The sequence below is a fragment of the Cetorhinus maximus genome, chromosome 20 (genome assembly GCF_964194155.1).
Source record: "Cetorhinus maximus chromosome 20, sCetMax3.hap1.1, whole genome shotgun sequence".
NCBI classification, from domain to species: domain Eukaryota; kingdom Metazoa; phylum Chordata; class Chondrichthyes; order Lamniformes; family Cetorhinidae; genus Cetorhinus; species Cetorhinus maximus.
The window spans coordinates 59,938,497-59,961,949 of record NC_135898.1 but is presented as its reverse complement, the minus strand read 5'-3'; the positions used below and the strand labels follow the sequence as shown (position 1 = coordinate 59,961,949).

The 23,453-nt window shown below is 40.0% G+C and overlaps 1 protein-coding gene across 1 annotated transcript in view; it reads right to left on the bottom strand.

Moving 5' to 3' along the window:
• Positions 1–241: 241 nt before the first annotated feature.
• Positions 242–23,453, bottom strand: part of htra1b (HtrA serine peptidase 1b) — a 43,438-nt gene continuing 20,226 nt past the window's right edge. The window contains exons 4-9 of the mRNA XM_078564800.1: positions 11,833–12,027; positions 11,693–11,725; positions 11,122–11,236; positions 4,479–4,536; positions 2,588–2,683; positions 242–1,837 (exon numbers count right to left, since the gene is read on the bottom strand). Coding sequence (XP_078420926.1) covers positions 1,669–1,837; positions 2,588–2,683; positions 4,479–4,536; positions 11,122–11,236; positions 11,693–11,725; positions 11,833–12,027 — 666 coding nt within the window. The 3' untranslated portion in view covers positions 242–1,668. The remainder of the gene's footprint in view (positions 1,838–2,587; positions 2,684–4,478; positions 4,537–11,121; positions 11,237–11,692; positions 11,726–11,832; positions 12,028–23,453) is intronic.

Genomic DNA, 23,453 nt, shown 5'->3' with positions numbered 1-23,453 from the left:
AGGCAACCACATTGCTGTGTGTCTGGAGTCACATGTAGGCCAGACTAGGTAAGGACGGCAAATTCCCTTCCCTAAAGGACATTAGTAATTAGCATAATGCCAAGCCACAGGTGCTGAAAAAGGGAAAGCATGATGGACGATGGAGCACAGGAACAGAAGGAAGCTTCTTGATTGAATGTGAAGCTTCTCTTTTTGCAGAGTACACCAAGTGCAAATGACAAACAACAGTCTGCAATAAGCATTGAAACAGAAAAAATATTTATTCAACAATAAAGCCCTTTCTTGGCAATACAAGTATGGCCCTTAAGTCAGACATCATGGAAACAACAGATCAGGAGGCAGTAGCACCTGTTTTTAAATGGGAAAGTGGTTCCCGATCTCTTCCCAGTACAATTAGAGAGAAAGATTTTTGAGCAGAACTTGACGAAATTAATTTATAGCCAATTCACATTTCTGCACACTTTTGAGACATAGTCAAGTTCAGCAACCTGAAACACCAGCAGGGAAAATCAGTTTCAGCATGGTTTTGGACAATATGTGGAAAAGGATGAGTATTTTTAAGATGCTAGTTGTGAGCAGGACAGAGTAAAAATATATACTGGTAGAAAATGTTTTACTTTAAAATATTTAATGGCATAAAACCTTGACCATATAAAGCCCAGTTATTCCCAGTTACTCCTGGTCTTAGCACTGGTCCTTCTCCAATCTGTGCATCAAACTTCACTTGAAACTTTCTTTAACTAGGAATTAGCAGTGTGCACACATGCCATCCAGGCTCAGGGAGTGTCCCAGCAGAAGTAGGAAGTGGGGCATAAAACCGTGAAGTGGCTATAAATCAGGCCCATTGGATGGACATCCCCATTCTCTGAACGTAGCCCCTGCTGAACAATATTGCAATATGTGTGAAGTGTACTGCTGACACCCACTGGGGAAAGGAAAAGTGATCATTTAAAATGGAAGAGAAAATCAGAGGAAAGTTCATCCTCAAGCCCCTACCATGAAAATTGCTAAAACTGGCTTTGAGGGAGCCCTGGAGCAAATTGACTCCTTTATATCTCAGCCTCATGAAATGTCTGGTCTGGAGAAAAAAAGACTGGGGATTGAGGAAGGGGAACAAAAAAATTTTCACGTATAGCCCGACAATTATTTCACATTACACTCACCCATTTGGTGGACAGCCTGGCCAAAGCACTCTGATATCTTGAGGCAAGAAAAAGTTGTGCCAACACTTAAATCCTGCTAGGCCCACACCAGCAATGTCATGGATCTCATTTACCTTCACATGGTGAAAGCTAAGTAACTGCATATTAAGAGATTCAGTGCCAATATCAATAAGGATAATTCCCAATCTTATAAAGTAGAAATTCTCACTGAGTGAATTGTTCACACTGACATTTTAAGGAAAGTAGATTACAATAAAACAAAATTGAAAAAAAGATGAATTAAAGAAATGCATGGTGGAAACAGATTTTAATTTACAATAGATTCTAGATCATCTCAGCTTGTAACTCTATGCAGAAATATATCCAAGCTGCAGATATCTCCTGATGGTGTTGTGCAATAGAAATATCAAAAGGACTATAAGCTATTATCTAAGGTCTGCGTTCATCCAGTAAACATCAAATTCTTTGTTATTTTATTCACATAGGCAAGGAGACCCAGCTCACTTTAAGGTTCAATTGCTTCAGTCACAACATTTATTATCACATCTTCATTGCTTCGGCGGACCAATATGGACAGGGATGGATCCTTTCTAATGGCTTCGCTGACATCATTGGATGAAGTTACCAATTGATTATTAATACTAATAATCACATCATTGTCCTTCAGGCCTCCACTGGGAAGAAACAAGAAAGTTCATTATTCCTGATGCATTTTATATACATACAGCCTCAGTGACATATTACCATCCTTGATACATGTTTTTGTTATCTTCTTACGCCGCACAATTTTTCTCCAGCCAGTGAAAGGAGGAGATGGATAAGACAAATATAGATGAAGAAGACCATTCAGCCTATCTTAGCTCTTCCATCCTTAGAGTTTCTAAATCTCTCCCCATCATGACTTCTAATTGTTCCCTAAAAAATGAGAAGTTTTTATTTTAAACTTCACTCCTCTACTGCGAAATTCATTCTAAATGTTGACCACCCATTGCATTAGTGAGAACTTTCAGGCATCAATTCCACATTGATAGTATTGAAAAGGAATTTCTGCTTCTTTGCCTAGTTTGAACCTGCATCTAACTTACATTAATGACCAGGATTGAGAAGCTGAAGGCAAATTTACAAACAATACCAAACCAGAGGGGTAGCTGACAATGAACGAGCTGAAGGGTACAAGTGACTTAACCTGGTGGAGGTGTGCAGCCAACATTAAACATGATCCCCAAGGTAGCTAGCCATTTGGGAAGAAAAATTGGGCAATCCTGCAGCTTCTTAAGGATCTGCAGCATTTTAAAGGGGAAGGTTTTTTTGTTGGCTAGTGGAACAGCCAACAACCTGAAGCCGCAGCAAGATGTCCATGGAATTGAAATGGGGTCTTAGAAGTACCAAATGTAAAACACATGGAAGTTATTTCTTTCTCTTACTTGGAAGCTGGTGTTCGTGGAATGACCTCAATGATATAGGCTCCAGCATTGACATTAGGGAAATCTTTCTGCCGCTCCTTCAGTTCTTTTGCAAGGCTGAAAAACAACCAAGACTCAGCAATACTTGTATGAATGCAAATAGAAATCTGCACCAAATTTCTTAAACTTAGTGACAACGTTATCTTTCCATGACCACAAAATAATTTTCCACTATTATGAGATACCCAATCCAGATGCCAAGACGGACGGATAATATGCTTGAAGTTATTGTCTGTATGCTATGCATTAAATTGTGATAACAGTCTGCATCAATTTGTTTCTTAAATTTTAAAGTGAAAAGCCATTGAATATCATACTAATGATTTTATACTTGCTATCAACATACCTTTAATTTTGATTGGTCAGCTATGTTAACTTCCCTGGTTGGTCACTTGGTTCGATTCAATCAAAGACAAGGAATACCTAGTAATGACTGCTCTTCTTATTCCTATATTGTTGCTTCCAATCCACCCTTGGCCCTCTCCTCTTCTTCAGCTAGATGGCACTGTCATCTACAGGCACAGGGTCAGCTTCCACATGTAAGTTAATGACACAAAATTTCTACCCCCTCCCCGCCTTCTGGTTGGACATCCAGATTTGGAAAAGCTGCAAATTCCTCATTTAACATTGGGAAGATTGAAGCCATCATCTTTGGAATGGACTCCTCTCCTCCTCCCTGGCCACTGTCTCGGGTTGAATCAGATGGTTCACAACCTTGGCATCCTATTCAGTTCTGAGTGAGTTTTTGGTCCCATATCATCTCCATTACAAAGATTGCTTACTTTCATCTTCATAACATCGTCTGGTTCTGCCCCTCCCTCATGTCATCTACTGAAACCCTCATTCTTCTGTTTAGATCCCTGTACTGCCTTTACATCTCTATAATCTTCTCTAATGCTGCAAGCCCACCTCTCAAATACTGCCATTGAAGATCTGCACAAAAGGAGGAAGTCATGTATCTAATGAATGCCCGTTACAAACCATTACAATATACATTAAAAATGCATTGAAAAAGTCAGTCACTTCCTTTCTTTCCTGACCTTGATAAACTGACTGCACCCCAAAAGTACAAGCCAGGATTTCCCAGGTAAAGCTTATATTTAGATGGTCTTATGTAGCTTTTTCCTGCAAGTGCCACCTAAATATCTTTTTTATTCGAAAGGACAGACCATCTTAGCAACTCAACATCACAAGTCTGCTCAAGACCCATGGGAATTACCACCAGCAGTCAGCTAATAAATTTTCATCCATTTTACATTCTGTTACATAATTTTCTGTTTCCCGTCAACCACCAATATAAATTAGACAGCTTAGCAACTGCGAAGCATAAGGCAATCTCTCCATTATTTCCACCCACAAAACCTATTTTGAAATTAATGTTCATTCAACTGCAAGCATTCATGACATCCTAACATCCCGCAGTTGATTGCAGTTGTGTTATGCAAACCATATGGTGTGACTGTTTATAGAGCAGGGCAAGGGATGAAGCAACAAAACTCAAATGCACAACCAAACTAGTAGACTTCAGTGTCAGTCACTGCTAGGAGGTGAAATCCTGTCAGTATGACAGGGGTGCTTCATGGCTGTTGACCCAATAGTTACAAGCTCACCACATTGCTGAAAGAAAATAGCCCAACAATGACAAGTATTCATATTACACCAACCATTAAGATGTCATGTGATGTGCAGCTACATTTTCCAGGAGACAATTGTACTATGTCTTGTTGACAATGAGGCAGCAGCAGTACAAAATACTTTAAGATTCATATTATGAAACTCTGACACAACCACCACCCTTCAAAAACCGCCATATCTCTAGCTCTATACAGATATAAGTCCATGGTTTACTTACGCAGGGGTAAGCGTAATCATTCTAACTCCCAGGTATCTCTTTTTTGTTGGAGCTTGTCCTGCAAAAAAAAAAACACAAATCTATCTTATTTGGGAAAGAAAATTCATCTGGTGAACTTAATTAGCTTTTCTGAACACATTTCACTTGACTTGTGTGTCTGCCTGGATTTTCAAAGCACCAATCAGAATATTGACATCAGAAAATAAATGTTCTTTTAAAACATGCTTTTATTTTCGCTAGAGACACTGAGCAGAGGAAATTCTCACAAGAACATTTATGATGTTGCTACACACAGCAACGGAAGGAATCCTGACACAATAATATTTATATGCAAAAGGAATCATGTAACTTTTTCCCTTATTGTTCCAGCTCAGACTTGGAAATCTTTAGGATTAATATTAAAAGATGATGTTTGTTCTGTTTAAGACCAGCATTATAAACACACCCCTTAATGAAAAGATCTGAGTCAGAATATACCTTGGGAGTTTTCCCACAGGGTAAACCTAGTTCTGATAGCAACATGTTCTCGATTGCAAAGCTATTATTTAATACATTTCTAAGTCACTTTTAGTGCCACTATTGCATTTATGAAATAGGGGACAATGTGGCTTCCTGATTTCTGGCAGCAAGTATTATAGATGGCCAAAAGCCCCATCTATAATGCAGCTAAGTCTCAGCCCATTAGAAATCTGAGCCATTAGAAACCAGATTTATTTGAAGACCTTTTTAAAAATTGGCAACGGGTAGCATAATGCCACTAAAAGTGGGGTCAAGTTCAGTTTATAGTATCCTATCAAAAGTAAGTAGCACTGCGCTTAAGTATTGGTTATTGTACTCTGACACAAAATGTAAGCTCTAGCTCAAAATCTGAGAGCAATATCTCAGATAAAGCCAGTTTTCAAACAACAATTGCACCAAATGAAATGCAAGTGCTGACTGGCATTAAATTGTAAGTGACAAATAGTCTCTGTATATTTAATGTTCTGATGTACTGTTACTATATGTACTGTTAATATGCAATCTAACCACTCAACCCAAGTAATGGTGCTTTGCAGCACTTAATGCAGCAATTCCCAACTAGTACTGTATAAAATGTACAGAGCAGGTGTATGATTTCCTGGGGCCCTGGGCCCCTCTGCACAGCTCCCCATGATCCATTAAAACATGAGTCTCAAGATTCTGACTCACCGTCTTCTGGCAGTGTTTTAAACGCTAGGTTGTTTTGATCGAGTGAATGTATGCAGTTTCTCTGCATTATTTGTGTGTTTCATCTGCGGGTTTTACTGGGAGCCACATATTTGTTTGGGGACCCTGGCCATGGCCCCATATTTGGTTAGGGTCCCTTGAATCTGTGTGTTAATCCATTCCTGTAAGTAGGATTTTGAAAAGATACCTTATAGCTCCCTTTTACACTGTTGCACCATAAACACCTGTGCTCATTACACTGTTACAACACCCACCACACTGTTCCACTATTACAGTCTATGCTTCCTTCACATTGCTGTTGTCTCCTTTCCTATTGTTCTGTTACTGTTTGCTCTTCACTGTTACATTTTTACTATCCTTAACATGATTTCTGCCACCATTTCACCTTCTAGACAGTACAGCAGGTTTCAAATCTTCATAACTGTCATTTTACTAACAAAGTATTACAACTGTCTCAATCTGAGATAACTTCAGGCAAGCTCTCCAAAGTCATACTTTGTAGTGTGGTGTACTTGGATTTCCAAAAGACATTTGGTAAGGTACCTCATCAACGGTTACTACACAAGATAAGAGCACATGGTGTTGGGGCTAAGATATTAGCATGAATAAATGAGTGGTTAGCTAACAGGAAGCCGAGAGCAGGGATAAATGGTCCTTTTTGAGATGGCAAGCTGTAACTAGTGGAGGGCTACAGGGATCAGTGCTGGGGCCTCAACTATTCATAATCTGTATCAATGACTTGGACAAAGGGACCAAATGTATAGTAGCAAAATTTGCCAAATACACCAAGATAGGTAGGAAAGTCAGTTGTCAAGAGGAGATAGAGAGTCTACAAATATATATAGATAGGTTAAGTGAGTGGGCAAAATTTTGCCTGATGGAGTATGATGTGGGAAAATGTGAACTTGTCCACTTTGGCAGAAGGGGAAAGCAGTACACTATTTAAAATGGAGAGTGATTGCAGTTTTTGGTTGTACAGAGGGATCTGGGTATCCTGGTACATAAATCTTGAAAAAGTTGGAATGCAGGTACAGCAAGTGACTAGGGAGGCAAATGGAATGTTAGGGTTTATTGCAAGGGGATTGGAATATAAAAATAGGGAAGTTTTTACTGCAGCTTACAAGGCCTTGGTGAGGACCTGGAATACTGTGCACAGTTTTGGTCTCTTTATTTGAAAAACAATATAATTGCATTAGAAGCAGTTCAGAGAAGGTTCACTCAACTCATTTCTGGGATGAAGGGTTTAACTTATGAAGAAAGGTTGAACAGGTTGTGCCTTTACCCAATGGAGCTTAAAAGCATGGGAGGTGATCTTACTGAAATGTATAAAATTCTGAGGTGGTTTGATATGATGGATATCAGAAGGATGTTTCCTCTTGTGGGGGAGACTAGAACTAGGGGACACAGTTTAAGAATAAGAGGTCTCCTTTTTAAGACAGAGATGAAGAGAATTTTTTCTCTCACTTGAGTCGTTGGTCTGTGGAATGCTCTTCCCCAGAAAGCAGTGAAGGCTGGGTCGTTGAATTTATTTAAGGCTGAGTCAGATAGATTTTTAATAAACAAGAGAGTCAAGGGTTTGGGGGCAGATAGGAAAGTGGAGGTGAGACCACAACCAAATCAGCCATGATCTTATCAAATGCCAGAGCAGACTAGAAGGGCCGAATAACCCACTCCTGCTCTTAAGCCCCATGTTCCTCTGACTTTCTGCTTGCTGATGACTGTGCACCAGCTGCCCATTCAGTGTTAGACACACAATGTAGCATGGAATTGTTTTCCAATGCATGCAACAACTTCAGTCTTATGATCAGCACAAAGAAAACTGAAGTAAATGTACCACCTGCTCAGGATAGCCCTATATTGAACCCAAGGTTTCAGTCCATTGCAGAACCTGTGAACAGTAGATAAGTTCACTCATCTCAGCAGTACACTCTCTCGAGCTGTCTATATTAATGACGAGATACATGCAAGAATTGCCAAAGCAAGTGTAGTCTTTGGCAGGCTTTGAACATCAGTCTGGAAATAAAGAGCAGTAAGTCTGCCCACCAAATTGAAAGTGATAGAGCAATAGTCCTACCCACTCTGCACTATGCATGGGAGGCTTGGACTGTGTACCAGCATCATGCCAAGAAGCTCAGACACTTTCATTTGAGCTACCTCCGGAAACTTCTTATAATCAGGCGCAGGACAAAATACCAGGCACAGAGGTGCTCACCCAAGCTGGCAAGCCAAGCATCCACGCCATATTGAGGCAGTCACAACTGAGTTAGACTGGTCTTGTAGCCAGAATGCCTGACAACCACTAATCAAAGCGAATCTTCTATGGAGATCTCAAGCCTGGGGTGCGCTCTCATGGTGGTCAAAGGAACCTCTACAAGGACACTCTGAAGGCTTCACTCAGGAGTTTGACATTGACTTAAGAGTCCATGATCACCATACCTGGGGCACAATCAAATGAAAAATGGTATGGCCTCCTTCAAAAACAAGCACATATCAGAAGCAGAGGGAAAACACACGGAGAGTTCGGCAACTTGTCCAAAGCTCAATCGGCTGCGGTATAGTGTCTTACTTGCAGGTCCTTCTGGGCACAGATTGGCTTTAGCAATCACCTATATATCCACTTGAACCCTACCAAACACCCCAGATGATAAGCATGGTCATCTTTGCCCCGAAGGACAAACAAGATTACAACTCTTAATAGCTTCCATTTTTACATCAATCTGATTTATCCCTTTAATACATCAAAAGAAACGTCTAAAAGCTACTTTTTAGGGGAAAAAAAACGTTTACAGTCAGCTCTGAACCTAACATAAAAAAGAACTCCATTCATAGCCCAGAAGTGACCCAGGAATGCCTGCCCTGATGTTTATTCACTGATGTTTACAGCTTAAACCACAAATCGAGTTTACACAATCTCCAGCCCCTAGTTTCCCCTTTTGCATCAGTGTGTAAATATAACTTTGTGCTAGTCTGGAAAGACAGTTTCTACAGGCACTGAGGCAGGTGGTGTATTCTTGCCTATATCAGCACCCAGTTACTCCTCTTTTGTTCCGAGCATTGATGCTCTCTAATAAACAGCGTGGGATAATTTTCAGTAAACTTGGCTGGAAGGGTGGATTGCTCACCCTTGGTACAACCCAACACGCCAATAAAATCTGCTGCTTTCTCTGCAAACATTGGGGTTGATAGACTCTTCTGGCAATGCTGGACAACAAGCAATAGTAAAATTGAACAGGGTGTGCTCTGTCAGTGCCACCCACACCTGCCAAAAGTGAAGTTATCCTAAATCATTTTTGTCATTCAATTCGTTAAATATTTAATTCAAATCATTCAATTCCATGTATATTTGGACTCTTGTCCATGTAGAAAACCCCTAGTCACATAATGTTTGAAATTTAATGAGTTTAGGTGATTCAATTAAATTGGTCATTCACAGGAAGGGCAAAATTCCTAATTACAGCAACATTGCTTCTCCGAATAAAAAAAATCTATAAACGTAGCACCGTTTGGGAACTCGACTTGAAATTGAACTGAAAATGGTAAATGGGCCTCTCTCAGTCGTGCATTCTAATGTTGTGCAATTAAACTCCATTATTCTCACTCGCTCTGCAAATAAACAAGTTTTCCATTTTGGCTATCAACCACAAGCGTCACCCAAATACACAGCAAAACTGGCTCCGTTCTGCCTCAGCAACATATGAAATATATGTATATACACGCAACAGATCCTATTAGAAAATTGCAAAAACAATGCTAAAGCAGAAGATGAGTTGAAACATCTACCTCCAGGACTCTATTTCAAACACTGACGAACATGGAGATGACACCAATGGATTTTTTTTCCTTTTCTTACACAATATATCAAAGCATTCCATTTGGTGCTGTTTTCAATTTGGTCCCAGTTTTGCCCCGAAAGACTTGGAGCAGAATTTTCCCCCTATTGGGGGGGGGAAGTTTAGGAGCAGGCGCATGGAAGCATGCCTCCGATCGGCGCCCCCAATTGGGGGGGGGCCACCATTTTACGTGGGCGGGCCATTTAAGGCCCGCCCAGCGTGATGTCCGCAAGGAAGCTCTATGCGCTCCCTGTGTGGGTGGAGGGGGGGGAAGGGTCTCTGAGCCGGGAGTGCACTCTTTTGCGCATGTGCCCGAAAGCGCACACTCATATCCCTGAGGCTAAGTGCTGCCTCAGGGAGGTCAGCTCCTGTCTGAAATAATTTTAAAAACAGAAGAAATAAATTTCCCTGACATGTCCCCTCATGTGACACTGTCCATCACTTTCATTGACAATTTTATTAAAAATTTTAAAACCTACAAGAAACCTCATCCCGCCCGTGGATGAGGTTTCATGCTTTCTCTTTAGCCCGCCAGGGCTCCCGGCCTGCCCTCCAACTTTAAGGTTGGACTGGCAGGTCCATTAATTACTTTAACTACTTTGGCGATATCCTCAATTGGCCTTTGACAGGTTGGCGAGTGCACAGCTGATTCAGCTGAGCCCCCGCCGAGCTGAAAATTGAAATGACGCAGGGTGATGTTGGGAGTTCCGCCCGACATCATCCCGCATCATTTTACGTGTCAGCGAGTGGGCCCCACCCCCCACTCGCCAACTGGGAAATCCTGGCCTTGGAGCCATCAAAGTTTACAGCAGGAAAGGAGGCCATTCATGCCAAGGCATCAGTATCTGCTCTTTAAAAGAGAAATTTAAAACAATTCCCACTTCCCTGCTAGCTGCCCATACCTGTGTATCTTCCCCTACAAATGGTTATCTTGTTTTCCTTTAAAAGTCTTTGTCTTAGCTACTCAAAGGTGAGCAGCCTTGTGGCCACTGGGAACTGACTTAAGAATGGCCAAACTCATTGTATGGAGGAAACTCACAAGTGACAGAAAGAAATGGTTTTAATCCCATCAGCCCAGGCTGGATTTAAATCCAGGTCGCAGACAGGAATAACTAATGTGTAATTGACTGAGGCTTCAGTAAGTATTCTATTTCAGAACCAAGTTGTACTTTCTGGAGGTGGAACTGTCTTAATATTTTCCAATGCTTTAAAATGGTTTCTTCAATGTACCCTGCTCTGCCCCACTGGATAAGCAGTGAGAGGTTCCCAGATCCCATCAATGGCAGTTTGCAAATAGTTGGTGGACAGGAATAACACATGCCGATGCTTGTTTCCAAGTTTCCCTCAGGAGAATTCACCTTATGGCGAATCTCAACTGCCACCCACTTCACAGCACCGAGTGCCAGGGCATGATCTCACTGGAACGCAATGCTATAACCACATTGAATTCAGATTTTGCAACTTCTAGTATTTGAAAAAAATTTTAAAATGACACTGCACTGCTACACACAAGGCCTGTTACAATTTATTAAATTAGTAAAACTATTTTATATTAAAATTAATTTATTAAAATCAAGCAAAGAATGAAAACTCTATACTCTACATACCTTTTGCTTGCCGGTCATGAGATTCAACTAGAAACTGTCGAATTTTGTCTGACGGAATTGCAAATGATATTCCAGCAGTCACCTTCAGGGTGTTAATTCCAACAACCTCACCATCCTAAATAAAACAGTGTACAAAAATGCAATTAGCCGGTCACTTTGTCAGGATAGGGAAGACATGATGTTTAAATGTAATTTGCATTTCACAGAAATCCATACAAAGTGAGAAATGTGGAGTGGTATGACAGATTTTTTTCCTTTTGTGTCATGGAACACAATTAGATTTATTGAAAGTGAGAACACCCAGAATGCACAGCACTGAGTATCTACATGCAACATTCATAAGATATGACAGTACCAACCCTTCAGGCTCAAACTGTAGCTGTGAAGAGGCAGCGCTCAGGCACATTCTGCTGTTGGTGTGTTAGCACCGGATTGGGCTTGGAATCCCAGTGCTTATTAAACAGAGCTACTTGTGGATAAAATTAATGTAAAACTAGAGATAAAGAGAAAAATAGTTAAACTTAAATGAAGATTAGGCTACTGTCACAGAAAAAAGAAAAAACGTTCTTACCAAATTCACCAGTGGACCCCCTGAGTTTCCATACTATGAAAAAAAACAGAAATAATTTTCAGATCAAAATTTGCGACTATGGCAATGTTTATGAAAAAAAACACCTTAACTCACAACAAATGTATCTGTGTCAAACATACATTGATAATAGCATCCGTCTGAATGTAATCAATATCGGAGTTTCGTAGGCCCAGTTCCTTTCCACCTCGCTGAGCTGTGCTCACTATTCCTGTGGTCACTGTGTTTTGTAGGGAAAATGGACTTCCAATGGCAACCACAAACTCGCCTGGTCTCAGGTCTGTGGAGCGACCTAGCAGCAGCACTGGCAGTTTACCCTAGCAACAGACAGTAACATTGTTAGGGTGGATGTTTGGTTACATTGCAATGTAAACAGTGCATGCCATTAAGAGAGAAAAATATGACTAATTATGACTATAAAAAATGATGGAACTTTTCCAAGAGAATTTGATGTCAAATATTCTTTGAAATCTTTTTGAATTTCTCAAAGTCCGGACTGGCGGGGCACACGTTCCTGTCTCAATTGTAAGCTCCTGACTTTGCCCATAGTGTCAGAGTTGAGGTGCAGGGTTGAGGCCCGGTAATGTGAGCAGAAAAATTAAGAGCTGAATCACTCAAGCCAACTTCATTCAGCTATTTGTGGTCAGCATACAAGTGGCAAAAAGGCAAAAGCTGGGATGCAGTTCACCTCTCTGCTCTCTTGGCTGGATGTCTTTCCAGGAATGGTGAAGGGGAAATCGGGATGGTGTGAGAAGTCCACATGCAATATCTGAATTGAAGCCTTTTACATACTTGGTCACCTGGTTTTGGAAAGGTCCACAAATAATTTGAATAGTGAAGTATAAATCTAACCGACACGCAGAAAGAATGAAAAAGTACAAGGTTAAAATTTGCAATAGGATTTTTTAATGTACAATATTAAATGCTGTATTTCTATACTTTCTTCTGAAGTATAAAGCCAAGGAAAACCAGGGAAATAGAAGATCAACTTATAGAATCATAGGACTTAGGAGCAGAAGTAGACCATTCAGCCCTTTGAATCTGCTCCGCCATTTGTTAAGATCATGGTTGATCCAACTATGGTCTCAACTCCACTTTCCTCTCTGCCCCATAACCCTCGACTCCCTTATCAAAAACCTAACTCAGCCTTGAATAAGTTAAATGACCCAGCCTCCACTGCTCTCTGGGAAAGAGAGTGCCACAGGCTAGCAACCCTCAGAGAAAAAAACCTCATCTTTTTTATAGAAAAATACTTCTCAAAATTAAATGGAGCACATCTTTCTCAGATTTTATTGCCTTAACTAAAAATCCACTGTACAGGAACTAGGTACTGTAGTTAAATATTTTTCTTTTCATTTGTGGACTGGATAATCTTGTCTCGGACAGCTGCAAAGAATCTTTGTGAGTTTGTGTTGTTTTAATTCCGTTTCTTGTTGTTGCAAGAGGGCAACAGAAAACTGCTTATAACTCGATAGTAAACTGACAGTAAAAACTCATCTAAATTTTGAGAGGTCACAAGATTGGATAATGCAGGTAATTGGAATGTTATTCTGGTACAACAGAAAATGATTTTCTGAGGTTTTAGTCAAAGCACATTGTTGGGACACAGGAGAAGGATGTTAACCGTCACCTAAAGCGCACAATGCCAAATTGAGTCAGATACTGAGCTGTATTTTACCAGCCCTCTAAAGATCAACTGGGAGGTAAGGGGCCTCCAAAATGGCAAGGTGAGGGGGTGGAGGCCATCATCTTTCCGCCACTACGCTATTTTACCAGTGGTGGGAAAGATGGGGGGTGAGCCTGGTGAACCCTGGTAGTCTCCCCGTGGGCTTGTGGTCAGGAAGGTCCTAATCAGGCTTTCTGCAGCTCACACAAGGGCCTCCTGGAGGCAAAGACCACACCCTCCCTCATGAGGGCCTGCCTGAATGGCCCACAAACCCCAATTACCTGGATGGGAGGGCAGCCCTCTTCTTCAAGGTGCAGCCCCAGCAGTGGCCACCATTTACAGTAGCGTTGCCAAGATGCTCAGCTGCTACCCTCCCATTGGCCGGCAGCTCCTGGGTTGTGCAGCCATCCTCTTAAGGGATGTCAGCCCCAACTGCAACTAACTGACACAGGTAAAATGCAGCCAGGAACCTCGCATAGAGCCAAGGCAGGATTGCTGCTGCAATGACAAAGTCAGCTCACTGAGTGTGAAAAGTAAATTCTACATCTCCCTTATTAAATACACAGACTTAAAACAATAGAAATGTGTATTCAGAACTATCCCTGTTTTCTGCAAATCAGGTGTTGATCAAAGTTTCTAATGGGCAGAATTTTCTGCCTGCCGGACGGGCGGGCCCGACCTAATCTCCGGCGGGCGGGGAGCCAATTCCCGCCGGAGAAGCAGGCCGCGACACCATTTTATGTGGGCAGGCCAATTAAGGCTTGCCCAGCGGGAAGCATTAAGCACTTCCTGTGTGGGTGGGGGGGATTCCCCAAAAGCGAGAGTGCACTCTTTCATGCATGTGCATGAAAGAGCGCACATCTCCCTGAGACTAAGTGCTGCCTCAGGGAGATCACTGACACTTTTAAAAAGATTAAAAATAGAAACTAAAAAAAAATCCTTAACATGTCCCCCTCATGTGACAATGTCACATAAGATGGAACATGCTCATAAATTACAGTAAAACTTTATTAAACTGTTTAAAACCCTGCATGAAACCTCATCCCGCCGGTTTCATGTTTTTTCCTATGTGCGCTAGGGCTCCTGGCCTGCCCGCCAACCTTAAGGTTGGTCCGGCAGGTCCTTTAATTGTTTTAATTATCCTGTCAATGGCCTCAATTGGCCATTGACAGGTCGGCGGGCGCACGGCTGATTTTGTTGCGGGCCCGATTTCCTGAAAATTTAAATGGGTGGGATGATGTCGGGGGTTCCGCCCAACATCATCCCGCATCATTTTGTGCGTCGGTTAGCAACTAAAGAAATGAAATCATTCCCTTGTGTCTGTACTTTCCTATGAACTGCAATAAGTGAAAAAAAAATGGGTAGGTTTCTTGATGTTTTGACTCAGAATGGTTATTGTCGGTAACGGAAATGAGGAATAATAGCAAACAATTGACCTGCCATTCTAAAGCTAGTTCCAGGTTTCACCATCTCTGTTAATTTAACAGGTAACTTTAACTTAGGTATTGATGTATATGGTCTAACTCTGCTCATAATTGGCTGCAAAACCTATGCTTTACTTCCTGAATCCTTCTCGTTTGTATTGATCACTTTAGTCTAATTTTGTGGTCTCACTATGACACTTCTGTTCTCTTCATTTTGGCTCTCTTCCTATTTCAGTATGTCATGCCATCCTGTAACAGAACAATAGGATGACAAGAAGAGGTGCCAAGGAAGCAATCTGGAGAAATGTTCAACAATAATTGAGCATAGGACGAATTAACACCACAATATACACCACTTTGGTACAGAAAGTACCAGAAGAAACCTTAAAGGGTTGAGATAGTTTAGTAGCTAAACATTATAAATATGCTCTAGATACTGAGTCATGTCATTGGACAGCATAACAAAGATTAAAACAATTAGAGGACCAATTGGAGTTACCATTACATTCAGGATTGTCAGTGCTCAGTGCCTGTTTGGCGAGTGCATTGAAATCATTTGTCAAAATAAATTATTGGTACCAAAGATAGGACATGCTTCAATTACTAACAGAAAGTGAGTATGAAAAGCAGACCTTGAAATGGACTTGGCTAACACTATAGAATTTTAGTTGTGGAAACAGAAAGAAATGCAGCCTTAAATCGAAAGAACTACATAACAATACACGATGATTAGACAATCATTGTAATAGTTTACTTTTAGCATGCTCCAACTTGCTCTGTATACTAACTGAATCAATGACCATTAAACTTAACCTTCACCAACAGATTGTAGTTAAGCTTAAGCATCAACTAAATGAATAAATTGACTTCAATTAAATCTCCGCTGCAGAAAATCATAATTGGGTTACTGTCTTTCATATATAATTACTTGAAAGAAGTGCATAGGAATCAAACAATTTTCTAAAAATGCTAATAAAACTGTGAAGAATGTTGCAGCATAACTAATCTCAATTATGCCCAGATGGCGGATATAAAATGACTAGAATAGGTAGACTTGGAGCTCAAGCTATTGGTACAATATACACACACATTGAAAGATGCACAGCTGTTTAAGTCAGTCAGTGGTTGAAGTATAGAGGCCAGGGAGATTTCAGATTTAATCCTTACTCTGTTGAGTTAGCAAATTTCAATTAGGGTGTCAATGGGAGTGCAATAAGTGGCCTCTATGCTCCATTGTTGAGATGGAGAAAATGGACTAAAACTCCTGCTCCTGGTTGCTATGAGTGACTACTGCTCAAAGTGCATATGTGTAGATGTTGTGTGTGGACAGATCAGCTTTGACTGTATCATGTTAATGGTATGTTAATTATGTTAAGCTAGGCAGGTGAAGGGCATAGTTTAAGTACTTAGGGCATGTACAATAAGAGAGTTCTGGGGCACTGGGTTGGTAGGTAGGAAGCAGACATATGTAATTCTGCATTCTGTGAATAAACCCATTATCAAGAAAAGTATTAGTGTCTAGCTTCATACTTCCACTGGCTTGGGAATAAATTGAAATATCATATCCCACGATCAAATAGCTTGCTAATATTCACTGCATGGACACACGTGAAGTATGGCTACTTGAGTAAGATTCTGAATAGTGACTGACAACTGTGGAACATCCATCAGCCAGCGATTGATGCTGTTCAGCTGAAGATTAAATTGAATTAGAAAAGAATTGTGGAAAAAAAAAATTGAAGGGACATTCCAATGGAAGACTCTTGAATGGCCTTATCTTTTGTTATTCCTTGGTAAAATATGTTAGTTATTTAAATTCCACAATATATTTTTAGTTTGTTTTAGAGTAAAAACTTCAGCACCTGTTACAATGCAACAGATTTAGAGAGTGGATAATCAAGAATATCCAAGCTTGAAGCTTCTTTTATATTGTTCAAGAGCTATGCGATCACTTGCAGTTTTCAAAATGCAGTTCTCATGCAGTTAACTGGGGGCTTATAAAACCGATGGGACTCCTTAATTCTGTGAGCCCGTAAAGATCCATTAAAGATCATCTTTACTCAGGTCCAATCTTAGCAAATCCCAGCAGAGTTAAAATTAGCTTGTATCCAGCTGCATGCGACTTGGCCATTAAGAGCTGGCAGTATAGCAGCTTTAATCTTTCACATAGGGTACGCCAACAGCCTAGGTCAAGAAATGAAGACAATGCAAATAACATAAATTGAAACATACTCTTTTTTTCTGTTAATTTGTGTCAGAATTTTATGTTATCTGGTGTAATATAATGTAACACAATGAAGCAGCAGCTTGGTCAACATTTTCTGCTGTGAAAAACCTGGCAGATATTCAGAGCAGCAGAGAATTGGAATGGAGGTAACCGAAATTCCACTGTAATCTTGAATTGGTACACAGCTGACATCACAGCAACATTTCCATGTGTTTCAACAGTTCCACTAATGAAACAAAATGAAGATTCCCTCTCAAACACAGTGACGCAAGCCTGTTCTCTGGTTGGCCAACTTAACCATAAACTAAAGTGGGTGTATTTGGAAGGTGTGAAGTAGTAAAACACTGAGGAGACATTTTCATCACCAGTCATCATATTTTCATTACTATTTTCTGGATTCTTCATTTTTGATATGAATGAAACCTGGAAAATGTTGGATGTGTTGAAACTGAAGAAGAAAATAGCAATTTAATTTTAATTATTTCAATTAATTTGATTTGGCTATTTAATCAAAGCAAATAAATCACCAATTAAAGCATTACAAATGAAAATGAAAAGGTAGCTCCCTGTCAGAACGCAGCAAGACTCTTCTTAATAGATTTTGAGGGTAACTTGGGGGTCGGCAGCAAGGGCAGGGGGATGGTTTTCATTGGGCTACCCCTTTCCAATGCCCAGTCCCTCCATCAGGCACTTAGCACCTGACAGCCAAGGATGCCTTGAGAAGCCCACAAGCAAACACGACTGCCTTGCCCACCGCTGGTTGAAGACCCATTAATGCCCAATTAATGGCCTCAATTGGCAGCAAGGTGTGAAGGCTGTCCATGAGGCTTCCTATCCCATGTTTAATTTGAGCAGAGGCAGGATGGTGACAGTATCCCCACCCACCACCCTCTCATCTGATTAAATGCTTCCCACTTCCAAAACCCACCCCGGGGAGGGCATTAAATTCCGCCCCATGTGTTAATTTAAGTAACCAACCCAGGTGAAACATCTATTATTTTCAGCCAGCAGAAATGAGAGTATTACAGTAAATTCTGTGTAGCAATTAAATAGTGATCATACTTTGTGCTATAATTACTGAAATGCTAGTCTGCGGATTGTAAAAATGGTAAACTCTATTAGTTCCAAAATGCCAATTTAATTAATTTAACAGACAAAAGTATAGCTCTAACTAGTACACAGTTTGTCTGTCAATAGACTGCTTGCACTTTTAGTAAAAGGCAGCTTTTGAATTCAGCCCTCCCTAAATTTCTCAGCCATACACAAAAGCGTAATCATGACAACATTGTCATTATTTAGCCACTCAATGGATGCAATTTGTTTCAACCTGCCCCTGAACATGATCAGAATCTGGCATGTGAGAGATGTGAGCCTGTGGTTTGGTGATTCAATGCAGGACAATTTTTTTAAAGGTGTACATGATCAAACCTGCCTTATGTTGTGCAATAACTCTGGATAAATGTAATGCTAATTAATGACTCCCACTCAAAGGAAAAGCTCATCATGAAAATGTGCACTATTCAGGTTATTATCTTGCTCTTCTGTTCTGGCCATCAACCTGAAACATTTACTTTAGTTCTCTCTCCACAGATGCTGCCCGACCCACTGAATGTTTTACAACATATTCTGATTTTATTTCTTGTATTGCAGTATTTTGCTTTTGTTTTTAAACCTATCCCTTTATTGGGGAGAACGGAGGAAAAGTGGCTTGTATATTTTTAGTTGTAATAAATAATATCCATAAAACCTAAATTAGCTCAGACTGTAATCAGAGTACAGCCTTTATGTCATTACATTATATAAAAAATATCTAACAGTTCAAATATTATTCTGTATTCATTTATCAGTTATGATCTGTTAATTGTGTGACCTGCTTTTATTTGCAAATTCCTTCAGATGCTTAAGAAAAATTATGTAAAATACCCAAACAATACTTCAGCTACTAATTAATTCACCCATTAAACCTTTTGCCCTTGGGTAACTAGTTAACTTGAAAAAAAATGAGAAATGTAAAAAAAAAATATGTGCGCAACTGGCATTGGTTTTGTTGTAGTTACATTTGCCATTTTTCATTACTGCATTAACAAAACCAGCTTTATCCCAGTAACTCAAAGCATTTAATTTGGCTGTGTCATAAACATAATGCTTTGTTGGATGAAAATTGGGTACTGATTTATGGAAAAGAACTGGGCCAACTGCAAAATGACAATAAAAGGAGAGGCAAAGTTAGAGAGATTAAAGTTACTCTACATTAGAAAGTGGTGTAGAAACTTCACAAAACAGAAATGTTGGGGATGTCAGCAGGTCAGGCAGCAGCTGTTGAGAAAATACAAGTCAGCTGACCTTTCTGGTATAAACCATTCCTCAGGACCGAAGGGTATCACTGATGAACAGCGCCTAAAAAGAAAAGAAATAGGACAAGAGGAAGGAGAAAGGAGGAACAAGGAAAGAAACACAATGATCACATGTAGGAAGAGACATAGATTGACCTGTACAGGGTTAGTGTGGGAATCGGAAATTGTAGGAGGACAGAAGTGATAACGCGAAAAGTCCAAGTAATCAGGACACTAAAGTGTGAGAAACATTCCAAAGATTCAGGAACTGGCATGGGAAGCATGAAAAACTAGCAAAGTAGAGTAGCTTCCACCAGGAGACTGATGGAAGAAAGAAGTAGGTTGACATCAAGGACTCAGGCGATCTGGCCAGCACAGTATTCCAACAAGGGAGAGGGGATTCCTACCCATTGCACCAACCCCCTCTTTCCACCACATAAAGTTCCACAGCCGTTTTACAAATGAGAATATAAAAGAAACAAGGAGGGTGTCATAGTGACACTGCAAACATAATTTGAAGTATAGCCAAGTAATAGAGGGTGAGCTGGATTCACATCATTAAGCAGAAATAATCACTGAACATACCCTCACTTCAGTAAAATCAGCCATAATGGGGTCTCTAATGAAAGAGCACCTGTTAGGTTTCACCACAAATAAACACATTTAAGCTAAGGCAGTGTACGGTTTCCCAACATAGATCTTGTTCAATGACAGTAGAAATAGTTGAACCAGAGGTTTCTTGGCCAGCTCCAAATTTATTTGCACATATGTTAAGTGCTATTATTGTGCACTGGCTTCTGAATGAACGTTGGATTGCGTTCTAATGCTCCAGGGGTAACTTTGTGCTGTTCTTTTATACCACTATAGTCTCAGCTGCTTTTAAACCAAGGTCGCCAAAACATAGAGGCTAAAACAATCCATCCAGTACATTAATAGGAAATCTATCTTATTTCATAATCAAGCATGAAGCAGCACAGTGGCAAGAAAGAAGCGAAGATTATGCTCAACCCTGAAAACATAAAGCCAAGTAGCACAAAGATTAATCACATAACTCCAATTTTGGCTCCTACTTAATAATATTTTGGAATTCACACATTCTGTCCAAACAAGCCACATGTATTAATTTATAGGCATCACATTTCAAAAACAGAAATAAGTGTTTATCAATCATTAATATTAATGTTCCTTAATATGACAAATCAATGGGCTTTGATATTAAAGTTCTTATGATTGATGCTGCCCTGATGGTTCAGTTGGCAAAATGTCAATCAACAGGGGATTCTTTTTAATTATTCCTGTTACACAATAAATTTCTATTAACTGTTTTTTTTAAAAAGATAATTAAAAAATTCCAAACAAATTACCTAGCAAACACATCTGAACATGTTTGAAATGTTCCATCTAACCAACCATTCAAGGCTTGCAAGAACCCATCAATCTGTGTAGAAAGCTGACTGGTTCCTCCAATATAATCCTTTGTCCACCCAAGCCAGAAGTTGCACTTCAGTGGGTATGCAGTAGTTTTCTATCTTTACTATGCTAAAAGATGCATCGATAAAGGAGGACTCAACAATAATGAAGAGTTATAAACAATGGGTGTTAAGTTGTGGTTTATATATCAGAGTATTTTAAAGGGGATGTTTGTATGATAGTAATGGAAGCCTGATCATCTAAGAGCAAGTTACAAATTTGCAGAAGTACCTACAAATTGTTTGAAATATAACTTTTATATTATTTCTCAATAATGGGTCAGTTTCAGTTTTGCAAACTCAAGTCAGAGGGTTGAATTTTCAAGCTCTTTCTCCGTATTGCTTTGACTTAAATTAATTGCGCAATTTCTGAAAGTGCTGCTTTGTCTGGGTTGCCAACCTTTGGGCAAGCTATCAAATTTAGGCACCATCTGTCTTTCAATGATTCAGGTAACATTTAAAGATCCTATAGTACTATTAAAGTAATTATCCTGGCCAACATTTCTCCCATAGCTAATACTAACCTAAACAACTCAACAGGCCATTTGTTTCTTTAATTTGTTCATGGGATGTGGCTGTCACTGGCTAGGGCAGCACTTATTGCCCATCCCTAATTGCCCTTGTTCAGAGGGCCGTTTTAAGAGTCAACCACATTGCTGTGGGTCATGTAGGTCAGACCAGGTGAGGACAGCAGATTTTCTTCCCTAAAGGACATTAGTGAACCAGGTGGGTTTTTACAACAATCGACAATAGTTTCATGGTCATCATTAGACTTTTAATTTTAATTTCTTGAATTCAAATTCTGCCATGGTCACCTTGGGTCTCTGGATTACCAGTCCAGTGACAATACCACCATGCCACCACTTCCACCGCCTGTTGCTTTGCTGTCTATGGAACTTTGTCAACAAATGGCTGAGAACTTTAACTGCACTTCAATCAAACTGCTTACATGTAAAGTGCTTTGAAGTGTTTTAGTAATGTAGTAAGAGCTATATAAATACAAATTCACCATTGAAGTGTAGTGTTTTGCCAGCATGATTACCTATCATATTTTACTGTGGAAATGCTTGTCTCTGCCTGCAACACAGCAAAACACTCAGAAGTTATATATCGCAAGCAAATCCTTCAACATAACTTTTATCATGGTGATATGAAAAGATTACCTCAATTACACAACCACTGTCCTAATTTCTAAATTATAGGTCCTTGTTGCTTGTACCATCTGGATATCTTAGTTTCAGAATCCTATTTTCAACAATGAAGATAATTTCTAATCATATTCTGTAAGTTAAATGTTTGGATCATGTTTATCAAAATTTTGTGTTTTGGCAAGTAAGTTCATAAATGTACACAAATTTACACTAATATAGAATCACTGAATAGTTGCAGCACAAATTTGGCCCATTGTGTCCTTATCAAAAGCAACTCTACTAATCCCACTAACCTACCCTTGCCCCATAATCTTACAAAATTTCTCCAGGGTACTCATCCAATTCCCTTTTGAAACTCATGATTGAATTTGGCTCCACCACACTCTCAAGCAGTGCATTCCTGGTTCTCGACATTTCCACCAATGGGATAATTTCTCTCTGTCTGCTCTTTTTGAGCCCCTCATGATTTTGAACACCTTTATCAAATCTCCTCATACACTTCTCTTCTTGAAGAAGAGCCTCAGCTTCTAAACTCCACTGGCAACTGAAGCTCACATCCATGGAACCATTCTTGTAAATCTTTTCTACACCCTCTCCAAAGTCTTCTCATCTTTCCTTAAAAACAATGCCCAGAATTGCACATAATACAACATGGCCTTGTTGAGCTTCGTGCCACACAAAGTCGCTTCCCATTAACATTGATCTCTAATTAATATTCTGCATTTGCATTGCATTACTGCTTTTTCACATTAATGTCACCGTATGCCTGGCAGTGTAACTTCCTTATTGAGCTTGCTCGGATGAGGGGGGGGGGGAGCAGGCAATCTTGGGAGGTGGTTATGAGCTTCAGACAGGAAAGCCATCCAGATTTTTACTTGTGCTGGCCCAGGTTGCATTGTCCAGTAGTGGTCTGCAGTGATCTTTTTAAAGACCACTGGTTAAACACTCAGCACCTTGTGCAGTACAGACAGGTGGAGTGTGCACCACACCATTTTGTGAATCATGCAAAATGACAGATATTGCCTGTCACCATCTTAGTTATCTTGAATTGTTGTGGTATTATTTGTTAATTTTACCCATAAAATTCATTCATAATAAGCTAGAGCCAGTGATTATGAAATGCTTTCTGCTGAGAAAAGACAACAAAAACAAGTTATACTTCAAATGAGTGCTCTGAAACTGGTGAACATGCAGGGGATATTGCTGGAGCTCTTGACTGGCCAGCAGCAAAAGTGAGAACAATCATTAAAACTACTGATAAAATAATAGGACAAAAACAAAAATACCTGGAAAAACTCAGGTCTGACAGCATCTGCGGAGAGGAATACAGTTAACGTTTCGAGTCCGAATGACTCTTCATCGGAACTACAGAAAAATAGAAAAGAGGTGAAATATAAGCTGGTTTAAGGGAGGGTGGGACAGGTAGAGCTGGATAGAGGGCCAGTGATAGGTGGAGATTGCCAAAAGATGTCA